Raw genomic sequence first — 13,609 nt, forward strand, 5'->3', positions numbered from 1 at the left:
GGTACATAGTGTAGAGAAGTTGTTAGTGGGGGAGACTGAGTTCACCATGAAAGGTTTTGTTAAAGAGACTGATGAGGAATATGAAGTAAACATGGACTTACTGTAAACATTGAATGCATTTGGCAGAATTTATATGCTGAATTTGTTACTTATTTGCTACATTGTTTGCAATACATGAGGACTTAACCATTACATTTTGTTGGAAAAGATTCCTTCTATTTGTGAACGTGATTTTAATGTAGTATACTCATATGTGTGGAAATTTGCAATACATGAGGACTGAACTATTTCATTTTCTTGAAAAAGAATCCTTCAGTTTATTTTTGTGTGTGAATGTGATGTGTAATGAATGACTCAGATATTTGTGTTTGTATATTACTTTGTTGATATACTATTTATTGTCTGGGTGTGTGTTTTTTTAAATAATAAGCACTTGTAGGTCATTATATATATACATTGGTTGTTTGAACTGAGTAAATATCTTGAAATCAGGAATAAAACTTTGCTCATCTAAGTAGCATTGATATTTCTCCTGCTCCAGATCAGTAGATCCTAATATGTGGCCATGCTGGAAATATACGTGAATTATATTCACTACGCTTAAAAGAGTTTCAGCGAAAGAATACATGTTTAGCTTGACTATTTAAAGAATAAGGAGGGCTATACTACTATTAAGGTCAAGGTCAAGTTACTTTTAATAGAAAAATGGTTGGAATTGAATAACAAGGGTCGACATATTGTGACCAAACATGTTTTTTTTTAAGAGTTTATAGAGACCTTTCATGAGATTGTGTTTTGGGCCCTAAGAGTTATGGTCTAGGTCAAGTTCACTGTTACTAAAAATAGATATATGGTTAGTACTGAATAACTCAAGTAAAGGTTAACATTATATATATATAGTGTGACCAAACTTGGTATACATGACAAGTTTATGGAGAGCTTTCATTGCATTGTGTTTGCCTCCTAGGGTCATGGTCACTGTTATTGAAAATAGATTACTGTTTGGAACAGAATAACTTTAGTTATGGTTGACATACTGTGACCAAACTTGATATGTAAGAATAGTTTATGTTATGGTGGACTTCCATGGGATAGTGTTTGGGGCCCCTAGGATCTTGCTCACTGTTACAAAAAAATAGAAAAAAGCAGTTGAAATTGGATCTCTACTGCCAATCATTAAAAACCTGGTTTTGTCACATTGTGATACTTGTTTACTTTAATTTGATTTTTTTTATTGCTTTTGACAGGCACATATTACATCATATTTGTATTAACTTCTAAGTCAAAGCGAGGTAGTCGAGCGCGCTGTCTTACGACAGCTCTTGTTTTAATTTTATTTTGTTTAACGGAGATGGGAGAAAAAGCATCTACCATGGCTGCTGGTGTAAGATAGGTCCATCCCAAATCTTGCACAGGGTATTCTGCCGAAATGAGGTTAAACATCCTAGGTTCGGGATGGAATGAACATATCTAACAGTCGACTCGCCATGGAAGATGCTTATAATCTAATATGTATATTTAAACATTATGTAGCCCAGATGCTTGCCTTTGAATAAGAAGTTTATGTCCCATTGAAATTTACATTATCACAAAGAAATAAGGGTAGATATTTTTGTTAACCATACAAGGAAGTTATGTTAAATAGATGCAATTATTATACTTGAGTTTTTTTGAGTAACCAGTTGACTAGTTATGGGCAATTAGTTTTGAAGTGTCATGGCCAATTTACTGTGTTACAAGATGAAAAAACTTAACTGACAATTGAAAACATTTTACCATTGAAAACATTCAACAAGATTATGTAAGATGTTCATATGATTGGAGTATCTGAATAAGGAAGAATAAATACTACCATATTTACTTAAGAGAAATATTTCATGTTGACAGCTAGCTTTTAACTAAAGAAAGGATAAAATTCTAATGAAACGTACTGGTTACATTACAATGCCTCTTAAGAAAAAGGTTCAATAGCCATTTTATGCATCAATGATAGAAGTAAATGTCAGGATTTCATGACAACAATGGATACATATAGATATGAAACTAGTACAGATGAACCTGCCCTAATGGTCACCAGAAGTGGCTGTCAGCTTGCATAAATGGCTGCTTCATTACCTTCCTTCTCCAGTGACCAAAAAATAATAATATAGAATCACCCCCGTTGAACCCTTCAAAGGGCTATGAGCCCCCCCCCCCCCCCCCCAAAAAAAAAAAAAAAATAAAATTGATCGCCGAAATGGTTTCAGTCCTTTAGCTGCTAGGTCAGTTAATCGCTGGTACCTGAAAAAAAAAAGGTGATGATGTAGTACATTTTCATTGTAACGCTCAATTCGGCAATCTGCTTTCATGGAAATAACTGGGTGCTTATGTATGTCACTGTCATCATAACCTGTAGGAAAACAGCGATATGAACCATAACTAATGACCCACTTTGTCAGTCAGATAAATTTTAATTATTAAACAGGTTAAACAATTGAAAACAGTGAGAATTATCCGCCATTGTAAATGATTTGTTGTTAATAACAATAAGACTTTGACTGTTTTTGTATACAGCAAGTTAATCGCTTTTACGAAGGGTGTGATCGTTTTGCCCTTTGTATAGAAAAAAGCAGAAGGTTAAACTTCAGGCATAGACTGCTCTTGACCATTAGATTACCCCTTTTGTTTGATATCAGTTGGTCAAAGGTTAATGTCACATTCAACAGTCTCATCAAAATTTTGACCGCACTTCAGAGTTTGAAATGTCTGTCTTCACTTTCATAGAAACTTTGTACAGCCATTTATAATCACTGCTTTTTCTCTTAACAACCTTTATTCAATCATCCACATGTTTCTGATACATTGGCGATTAGAAGACATATTGTAATATTGTATCTTTTGTTTCATGTAAAATGCATTTTAGTGAATAAGCTGGACGATCAGATTTGGCAAATTAATGATCTTTATTTTTAGCTCACCTGTCACTTTGTGACAAGGTGCGCTTTTGTGATCGCCTTTTGTCCGGCGTCCGTCGTGCGTAGTGCGTCGTGCGTCGTCCGTCAACAATTTACTTAAAAGACATCTCCTCCTTAACCGCTGGGCCAATATTAATAAAACTTCATAGGGATGTTCCTTGGGTGGTCTTCTATCAAAGTTGTTCAAAGAATTCAATTCCATGCAGAACTCTGGTTGCCATGGCAACCAAAAGGAAAAACTTTAAAAATCTTCTTCTCCCAAACCACAAGGCTTAGGCCGTTGATATATGGTTGGTAGGATCACCAAATGGTCCTCTACCAAGATTGTTCAAATTATGGCCCTTGGGTCAAAATTGGCCCCGCCCCGGGGGGTCATGGGTTTTCTCTATATGTTTATAGTGAAAACTTCAAAAATCTTCTCCTCTGAACTTACTTGGACTAGAGCTTAGATATTTGGCATGATTCATCGTCTAGTGGACCTTTACAAAGATTGTTCAAATTATGGCCTTGGGGTCAAAATTGGGCCCGCCCCGGGGGGTCATGGGTTTTCTCTATATGTTAATAGTGAAAATTTCAATTAATCTTCTCCTCTGAACTTACTTGGCCTAGAGCTCAGATATTTGGCATGATTCATCGTCTAGTGGACCTCTACAAAGATTGTTCAAATTATGGCCCTGGGGTCAAAATTGGCCCTGCCCCGGGGAGTCATGGGTATTCCCTATATGTTTATAAAGTTAAAACTTCAAAAATCTTCTCCTCTGAACTTACTTGGACTAGAGCTTAGATATTTGGCATGATTTATCGTCTAGTGGACCTTTACAAAGATTGTTCAAATTATGGCCTTGGGGTCAAAATTGGCCCGCCCCGGGGTGTCATGGGTTTTCTCTATATGTTTATAGTGAAAACTTCAAAAATCTTCTCCTTTGAACTTACTTGGACTAGAGCTTAGATATTTGGCATGATTCATCGTCTAGTGGACCTCTACAGAGATTGTTCAAATTATGGCCTTGGGGTCAAAATTGGCCCCGCACCCTTGGGCGGTCATGGGTATACTTGATATGTTTATAGTTAATACTTCAAAAATCTTCTCCTCTTAACTTACTTGGACTAGAGCTTAGATATTTGGCATGATTCATCGTCTAGTGGACCTCTACCAAGATTGTTCAAATTATGGCCCTGGGGTCAAAATTGGCCCCGCCCCCGGGGGGTCATGGGTTTTCTCTATATGTTTATAGTGAAATAAATCAAAAATCACCTCTGAACTTACGTTGCTTAGAGCTTAGATATTTGGCATGATTCATCGTCTAGTGGACCTCTACAAAGATTGTTCAAATTATGGCCTTGGGGTCAAAATTGGCCCCGCCCCGGAGGGTTAGGGTATTCTCTATATGTTTATAGTTAAAACTTCAAAAATCTTCTCCTTTGAACTTACTTGGACTAGAGCTTAGATATTTGGCATGATTCATCGTCTAGTGGACCTCTACAAAGATTGTTCAAATTATGGCCTTGGGGTCAAAATTGGCCCCGCTCCCTTGGGGGGTCATGGGTTTTCTCTATATGTTTATAGTGAAAACTTCAAAAATCATCTCCTCTGAACTTACGTGGCTTAGAGCTTAGATATTTGGCATGATTCATCGTCTAATGGACCTCTACAAAATTTGTTCAAATTATGGCCCTAGGGTCAAAATTGGCCACACCCCGGGGCTGATGGGTTTTCTCTATATGTGTTATAGTGAAAACTTAAAAAATCTTCTCCGAACTCACAAAGACAAGTAACGTCTTAATTTAACCTGGATAACATATTTAGTACACATACCAATTTTCAATATGGGCCACATACAACAATTAATAACAAATATACATATATAGATACACACGTAAAATCAAGTAGTGACAAGAGCTTAGATATTTGGCATGATATATCATATAGTTGACTTGTACCAATATTGTTCAATCTTTGGCCCTGGGGTCAAAAAATTGCCCCATCCGGGCGGTCATGGGTTTCCTTATATATGTATATGATGAAAACTTAAAAAATCTTCTTCTCCGAAACCAAAAGGCGAAGGCCTTAGATATTTGGTATGAAGCATCGTTTATTGGACCACTATTAAGATTGTTCAAACTTTAGCCCTGGGGTCAAAATTGGCCACGCCCCGTGTTCATAGGCTTAGGTTTTCAATATTTGTATATAATAGAAGCATTAAAAATAATTCTCTCCGTATTCACAAGGACTAGAGCTATTTGGCATAATACATCATTAAGTGGACCTCTACCTTTATTGCCCAAACTTTGCCATTGGGGTAAAAAATGACCCAGACTCCTAAAAAACCTTAACTACTTTGAACCATCCAGATTTCTTATCAAACCAATGTGCAATATATGACAGGTGAGCGATTCAGGGCCATTTGGCCCTCTTGTTTTTGTTTTTTTTTTACAATTAGCTATTCCCTTTGCTGTAACAGCTATTCCCCCTTGCTGAAACAACTATTCCCCCTCGCTATATAAGATATTCCCCTTTGCTGTAAAAGCTATTTCCCTTGCTGTAACAGCTATTGCCCCTTGCTGTATCAGATATTCCCCCATACTGTAAAAGCTATTCCCCATTGCTGTAACAGCTATTCCCCCTTGCTATATCAGATATCCCCCCTTACTGTAAAAGCTATTCTCCTTGCTGTAACAGCTATTTCCCCTTGCTATATCAGATATCCCCTTACTGTAAAAGCTATTCCCCATCGCTGTAACAGCTATTCCCCCTTGCTATATCAGATATCCCCCCTTACTGTAAAAGCTATTCTCCTTGCTGTAACAGCTATTTCCCCTTGCTATATCAGATATCCCCCTTACTGTAAAAGCTATTCGCCCTTGCTGTAAAAGCTTTTCCCCCTTGCTGTAACAGATTCCCGCCTGGAATGAACAGATGTTCCTTCCTGACAACTATTTCCCCCTTTAATAGAAAGGCCAACAGATTATCCCCCTTGCTGTATCAGATATTCCCCCAAGGTGTGGAATAGCTGTTACAGCTATATTCTCCTCCTTTAACAGATATCTGACCCTTGCTGTAACAGATAACACATATTTGTATCCCCTGGTTGTGAATGATTTCACCCATTCGCTGATTGTAACCTATGTTTCTATTCCAGGAAGGTAGACAGACGTAGTGGGGCCAGTACCGGGTCCTCTCCTAGACCAGCCACAAGTAGAGAACTCCCGGATATTCCCATGTCCAACGGTCACAAGTCCCTAACCCAGCCTGCTGAGAGGCACATACAACAGGTGGGTTAAAATTATTAGGACGTTTGTTTTGATGGTCACAGTGACTGCATTGTTTGAAATTTATGTTAAATTTGGTAACATATAGGTTCTTTATGGTTAGATTTGCCCTCATTTTAAGCTCATCTGGTTTTCAGCTATGTCATAGCCTTGATGACATTGGTTGGATCCTGCATTAACGTATGTTTCAACTTGAAGTAGCTTTAACTTTTTTCATAACTCAATTACTGTTAAAAATATTGACATGAAAAAAAGATTCATGTGTTACCAATGACAATATGCACATGTATAGAAACACCAATTTCAAAGAAACAGATCCACCGTTCAACTATTGATTTCATAATCATCAAGTTATATCCCTTGATTAAAAGTAACTCCCAAGTATAAGAATATGAAACATATTAACCTGTTAAACTCAAATGACAAGAATCTAGAATGTTTTAATCTAGTCAAATATATGACATAATATACTGTACCTTTTTCAGAATTCTAATGTATTCAATACTGCACTGTGCATTATAGGGTGACAGGGGTCATCACTCTCATCTACCAGTTAGCTAGATCTTCCACCCCCACATTGAAGAGCTTTCCAAGGCCTGAAACTCACCCTCATACGCAATTACCTGGTTTTATTTATGGGGTGACAGGGGACATCACTCCCACCTACCATACATACCTCCTCCAGGTTGATTTTCCATCTCCACACTGAAGAACTTTTCAAGGCCTGAAACTCACTCTCATACTCAATTACCTAGTTATATGTATATGGTGACAGGGGACATCACTCCCACCTACCATACATACCTCCTCCAGGTTGATTTTCCATCTCCACACTGAAGAGCTTTCCAAGGCCTTGAACTCACTCTCATACTCAGTTACCTAGTTATATGTATAGGGTGACAGGGGACATCACTCATACCTATCATACATACCTCCTCCAGGTTGATTTTCCATCTCCACACTGAAGAGCTTTCCAAGGCCTTGAACTCACTCTCATACCCAGTTACCCATTTATTTTTATAGGCTGACAGGGGACATCACTCATACCTACCAGAGGTACCTCCTTCAGGGAAATCTTCTACATCCACACTGGAGAGCTTTCCAAGGCCTGGAACTCACTCCCATACCCAATTACCAGAAATTCCTGCAAATGGTTCATCAAACAAGTCTCCTGACATGTCTAGTTTAAGGACTTCACCTAGAAACCCGAGAGCTATTCTTTCTGTTGACAGTGTTGTTCCCATAAGGCAGAAACAATTGAAAGAAAATGAGAAGTCTGGGGGTAATGATGACTATGATCATTTAGAGGAATCAGGGAAGAAAAAAGTCCGACCAAGGTCAGATTATGACCATGTAGTGCTAGAAAATGGCAAAGAACATATCAAGCATGCAAAGGGTAAATTTAATGAGAATGATTATGCTGAAGTTAAAGCAGATGACTATGAAACAGTGCCGAGCAAAGTGTCAGTGATATCAATATCAATACATTCTACCTCACAGGATAAAAGTCCAAAAAAATCTCAACCAAATTCATCATCCCATTCACCCGCTCAGAAAACAGATAGCTACGATGATCCATATAACAAAATCAAAGAAACAGATCCACCGTACAACAAAATCAAAGACAATGGCACTGGTTCAGCTGCAAAAGGGGATGATCCCCCATATAACAAAATCAAAGATTATCCTTACAATAAAATTAAAGTCTCACTAGGAGATGATCCGTACAATACTGTCAAAGAGGAAGATGATCTTGATCCATACAATGATATCTTGGATGAAACTGGTAACCCAAGGTCAGCAGGACGGCAGAAGAAATCTCAGAATAATAGTTTTAAAGGAGCAGTCTTTGATCCATACAATACTGTTACAATTGATGAAGAGAGAAATGTTTCCAATCAGACTGATCCATATGCAAGAGTAGGGGACACTGAGATAGACGATCCATACAACAAAGTGTTGGATGATGGCGTAGGCGCTGCTGAGGGTGAAGTTTGTCCTGAATATGGTGAAGATGACTACGCAACTGTGAATAAACTAGAAGAAGTGGAATATGCAAAGGTTAACAAACCAACTGCGCAGGGAAGAAATACAGACCCTGCAAAACCAGGTCCCATTGGTGCCACTGCAAGCTCACAAGTTTCAAATCCTGTACCACCAAAGTTACCTCCTTTTACTGCTAGAGAAGATTTACCGAGTAATCAGTACTCTACTGTTAAGAAAGTCAGAAATATTAGCACCATATCGGTAGGCTCAGGAGCTGGCAGTTCAAATACTGGTAGAAACTCTGGTGCGGCAACCTCTGGAACTGATAGTGCAAGGAATGCGAATTTAGGTCAAGGTCATGGTAATGTTGTTCAAGGACACATAGTTACAACTCAAGGGGCTTCACCTTCTGGGCAAAATCCTGTTTCTAGAGGGCGTGAACATGATTTTGGCATTCAAAATCAAACATCACACCCTGTTAGCCTTATAAGTTCAGCCCAAGGTCTAAGTTCAAGAACAAGTGAAGGTCAAGGCCAGACCTCCAGGGACCAAAATAATGAGCCTACAGTACCTCCTGAGCCCCCAAGGGACTATGATGACAGTGAGAACGGAGATGGGTCATTGGAAAGTGACCATTACAACACCTTGGCTCTCACTAGACAGGGATCTACTTCAGACAGTGGAAGTCAGATTGGTATGATCAAATTTTGATTTGCTTTTGGTAAAATTAGTAACACAAGACACACATGTCAGTTTATCGTACTTGTAGATAAATTGGGATTGAATTGGAGTGTTCAAGTTAAATCAAGTCCAAAGTCACATGCCCATTAATTTTACACTTATACTAAGGCCAATACCAAAAAAAGAGAGAAAAAGAGTAAAGTCCTTTAATACCGAGGTATGTTCATTTCATGCTGTAACCAGAAAGAAACTCATTTGTTTTATGCCTTATAAATCATCAAATTATCTACCAAATTTTGTGCATGAAAACATAGATTGCCCTTGTAATAACTAACAGACTAAAACATGTGGGCCACCTAATGATTTATATTGTTTGACATTCCCAGGTCAGAAGAAAGAGCCGCCATACAACAAGCTGAGTGTACGCGAGTCGCTGGCCAGTATGAATGAGAGGGCTGCCAGGAACACGTACGAGTATGTCTCCGAGGTTGACAACCTGTATGCCACTGTAAGTCTTTAATCAATTAGACCGTGCCAACTAATATTATGATTAGCGTAATCAGGCTGGTAGATATTCTGCCTTCTGATTGAAAAAAACAAACAGAGATGCCAAAATCTTATATAAGCCAGGAAATATGACTTCTTGGGATTGTTAATTCAAATAACAGTTATAAATCAGGGTTAGAAATATCTGATATACATGTACTAGGACAAGTACAATGTCCTCGATGTATACCTATGTATGTGTATTGGTATCCACTGAAAACATACTAATTCTATTAATTAGTTATGCTCAGGCTTCATATATGGAAATAATGTTAAAGATGCACTCTTACTCCCAAATCAGATTTACCACAATTAATTTAATTGTTTAAATATTTCAAAAATGATAAAATTAATGTCAAAAACAATGGTTCTTATGAAGGATACCGAGTTTAATTTGAAAGATAGGTGCAGAAAACACAGTATTTCTACCCTATGTGACATAAGTAAATCATTGTAAATCTTTTAGCATTCACCAATCATTTAATAATTTTGCGTTTTCATCTATGAAATACATACAGGGTAGTTACAATCTTGTTATCAGAAATTAATATTTTTCATACATACATTAATTTGTAAGTAGTTAAAGGTTTATCACTTAAAATTTAGGTTTGTTATACATGTGTATGTTTTGATTTTAAATAAGAGTGTCACTTTAAGCACATCAAGGGAAACTACTCCATTATAGTTTACTATACCATAAATATATTTGATCGCGATTGAGAAGACAACTGCAAGCTGATAAGGTTCATTCTCAAGTCTTGTTTCCTGGCTGAAAACCAGAACTGGGGCAGTTTTCAATGTAATTCTTATCCTTATACTAACATATGCCTCAGTTATTTAGGGTTTTAGCTAGAGCGTTATAGAAGGGTGCTGCACCCTGTCATTTTGGAAGCACTCTTCTACCCTCATGAAGACCAAAATGTGCACTCTCCTGCCTTCAAAGAATTAAATGCTCAAGACAATAGAATATTCATTTTGTTTTGATTAAAACTTGAAATTTAATTATGAATTCAAACAAACTTTACATTTAAGTTGAAACATTATTTTACTTCAAATGCGCACATTTTCTAACGTTTGCTATGAAATTCATAATTCTTTAATCATTTACTGGCCAATACAATGTACCTTTTTATCCCTCTGTACCCTGTCCCTTTTCTGCATCACCCTGTCATTTTTAGACCCTGGCTAAAACCCTAGTTATTTTATCAGTCTATTCGCCAGTTATTTTACAGCCTAATTATAACACTCAGATTCTACTCTTAATTAAATTTAAGTTGTATCTAAGTTGTTCCCTGGTGTGCTTTTTGAGAGGTCAAGGGAACATTATCCGTTGTGGGGATCAAATGCACAATCTTTCGTGTAAGAGATTAACAGTTTAACCAATAGAAGGATTGCACCTTCTTACTCCAATATTAAAGGTTTTTGTGTCCCACTTGTGCCTCACTTTACCTGTAACTGTTTCCCTGCAGGTTGATGGAAGTTCAGGAGATGGGGTTGTGAAGCCCAAGCCAGGAACCAGTAGCCAGGGGCCTCAGACAGGGGAACATTACTCTGAGATTGATGGTTTGTTTACTGCTTTTACCTTTTTTTTCATGTCACCCTTTAAGGATGGCAGATACATGGGCGCAAGCTTCGTGACAAACTTTAAGCATGGCAGATACATGGGTGCAAGCTTCGTGACAAACTTTAAGCATGGCAGATACATGGGTGCAAGCTTCGTGACAAACTTTAAGCATGGCAGATACATGGGTGCAAGCTTCGTGACAAACTTTAAGCATGGCAGATACATGGGCGCAAGCTTCGTGACAAACTTTAAGCATGGCAGATACATGGGCGCAAGCTTCGTGACAAACTTTAAGCATGGCAGATACATGGGCGCAAGCTTCGTGACATAGGCTCAAGCTTAGTGACATAGGCTTAAGCAATGGGACATAGGCTTAAGCAATGTGACATAGGCTCAAGCAATGTGACATAGGCTCAAGCAATGTGACATAGGCTCAAGCAATGTGACATAGGCTCAAGCAATGTGACATAGGCTCAAGCTTAGTGCCATAGGCTTAAGCAATGGGACATAGGCTTAAGCGATGTGACATAGGCTTAAGCGAAGTGACATATATCCATTATACAAATTAATCATCATCATCTTCCAGAGCAATACAGAATTGAAAGTTAACCACGATGATGTTAACAAGGTTGTTAAAATTAACTAAGTTTTAAACAATCGTACCTGTGCACCCTGACAGATCTGACATGTTGTCTTCCACAAGCTTACCCTGGCATCTGTTTGAAGTACCAAGCATACTCAACTGCTTTTTAAAAGGCATTTTTAAGGGGAAGATGCGGATAAAGAGCCCTAGGTTATTAAGGGTAAAAACCCTGCCAACTTTAGGACATGCAGGCATTAAGCTGAAGGGTCAGATCAAAATTTAAGGACTATAAGTATCTTCCATGGCAGCTTGGGCTTGACCCAAGCATAGGGTGTTTTGTGTAAACAAGCTTTACCCAGTTTCCACAGAACACCTACACAAGCGGCCATCTTTGATGCTTTTTCCCCCACTTTAGTTAAACAAAAAAGTAAAAATGTAAAAGGTACTTTGCCCATGGGCGAGATAAGGATTTCCAGCATGGGTAAATATTTGGATTTATCTGGGGAGAGCGGGGGGTGAAAGATATTTCTCATTTTCAAAAGTAAAAGAAAGCCAATTTATAAACCTTGGATTCAGTGTTTTAGCATGAAATTTTATAAGGGATTAAGTTCTGTACATTATTCCTCTTATATCAATCTATTTTTTAATTACTTCATACGGATCTATTCTATTGATCTGATCAATATTGCTGTTTTAAAGTACACTTGTAAAATGGCCTATTCATTTACCAATGGTTCTTTAATTATAGATATGTTATTAATCTTTCGAGTATAATGATATGAGTTTCTCACTGATTTATTCAGTCACAGATGTTTGAACCACGTGGTAAGCAAGCATTTTCATCCCACCTAATGGCTATGTAGATCTTTATGTTTTATATTATGCAATTTATGTAATTTCTCTTTAGTATCTTGAAAATGAAATAATAGATGATTTGGGATGATCTAAGACTAGTAATTTTATAGGTGTCATTCTCTTTTCCAAGGGGTTGTATGTTTTGTTCTGACCAGGTTGAGAGTGGTCTAGTGGTTTAGGTGTCCTTCTCTCTTCAATCAGGTTGTTAGTTCGATCCCCACCGAGAGGAGAGTGGTTTAAGACTAGTGATTTTATAGATGTTCTTTTCTTACCCAAGAGGTTGTGGGTTTGATCCCCACTACAGGTTGGGGGTTGTCTAGTGGTATAGGTTTCAGTCTCTTATCCAATAGGTTGTGATTTAGAGTGGTCTAGCGCATAAGTGTCGGCCTTTCACCAAAGTGGTTTTGGTTTGATCCCCTTTAGGTTTCGAGTGGTCTTGTGGTATCAGTGTCAACCGATTACCCAAGAGGTTGATGGCTTGATCACCAACAGGGTGAGAGTGGTCTTGTGGTATCAGTGTCAGCCGCTGACCCAAGAGGTTGATGGCTTGATCACCACCAGGGTGAGAGTGGTCTTGTGGTATCAGTGTCAGCCGCTGACCCAAGAGGTTGATGGCTTGATCCCCAACAGGGTGAGAGTGCTCTAGTGGTATCTGTGTAGGCCTCTTACCCAAAGGTTGATGGCTTGATCCCCACCAGGGTGAAAGTGGTCTAGTGCTTTAGGTGTCTGCTGCTCATGCAAGAGGTTGTGGGTTGATCCCAGCCAGGTTGAAAGTGCTCTAGTGGTAAAGGTGTTGGCCCCTTACCCAAGAGGTTGATGGCTCGATCCGCACCAGGGTGAGAGTGCTCTAATGGTATCTGTGTAGGCCTCTTACCCAAAGGTTGATGGCTTGATCCCCACCAGGGTGAAAGTGGTCTAGTGGTTTAGGTTCTGCCTCTCACGCAAGAGGTTGTGGGTTGATCCCAACCAGGAAGAGAGTGCTCTAGTGGTAAAGTTGTCGGCCTCTTACCCAAGAGGTTGATGGCTTAATCCCCACCAGGGTTAGAGTGGTCTAGTGGTATCGGTGTCGGCCTCTTACTCAAGAGATTGATGGCTTGATCCCCACCAAGGTGAGAGTGGTCTAGTGGTATTGGTGTAGGCCTTTTACTCAAGAGATTGATGGCTTGATCC

General features: G+C 38.6%; 1 protein-coding gene across 1 annotated transcript in view; it reads left to right on the plus strand.

Moving 5' to 3' along the window:
* The window catches only part of LOC128205710 (uncharacterized), a 44,353-nt gene that overhangs the window by 20,904 nt on the left and 9,840 nt on the right, over positions 1 to 13,609 (plus strand). Inside the window, exons 5-8 of the mRNA XM_052907613.1 lie at positions 6,095 to 6,227; positions 7,248 to 8,904; positions 9,278 to 9,399; positions 10,907 to 11,000. Coding sequence (XP_052763573.1) covers positions 6,095 to 6,227; positions 7,248 to 8,904; positions 9,278 to 9,399; positions 10,907 to 11,000 — 2,006 coding nt within the window. The remainder of the gene's footprint in view (positions 1 to 6,094; positions 6,228 to 7,247; positions 8,905 to 9,277; positions 9,400 to 10,906; positions 11,001 to 13,609) is intronic.

Source organism: Mya arenaria, chromosome 10 (genome assembly GCF_026914265.1).
Source record: "Mya arenaria isolate MELC-2E11 chromosome 10, ASM2691426v1".
In the NCBI taxonomy this organism is placed as follows: domain Eukaryota; kingdom Metazoa; phylum Mollusca; class Bivalvia; order Myida; family Myidae; genus Mya; species Mya arenaria.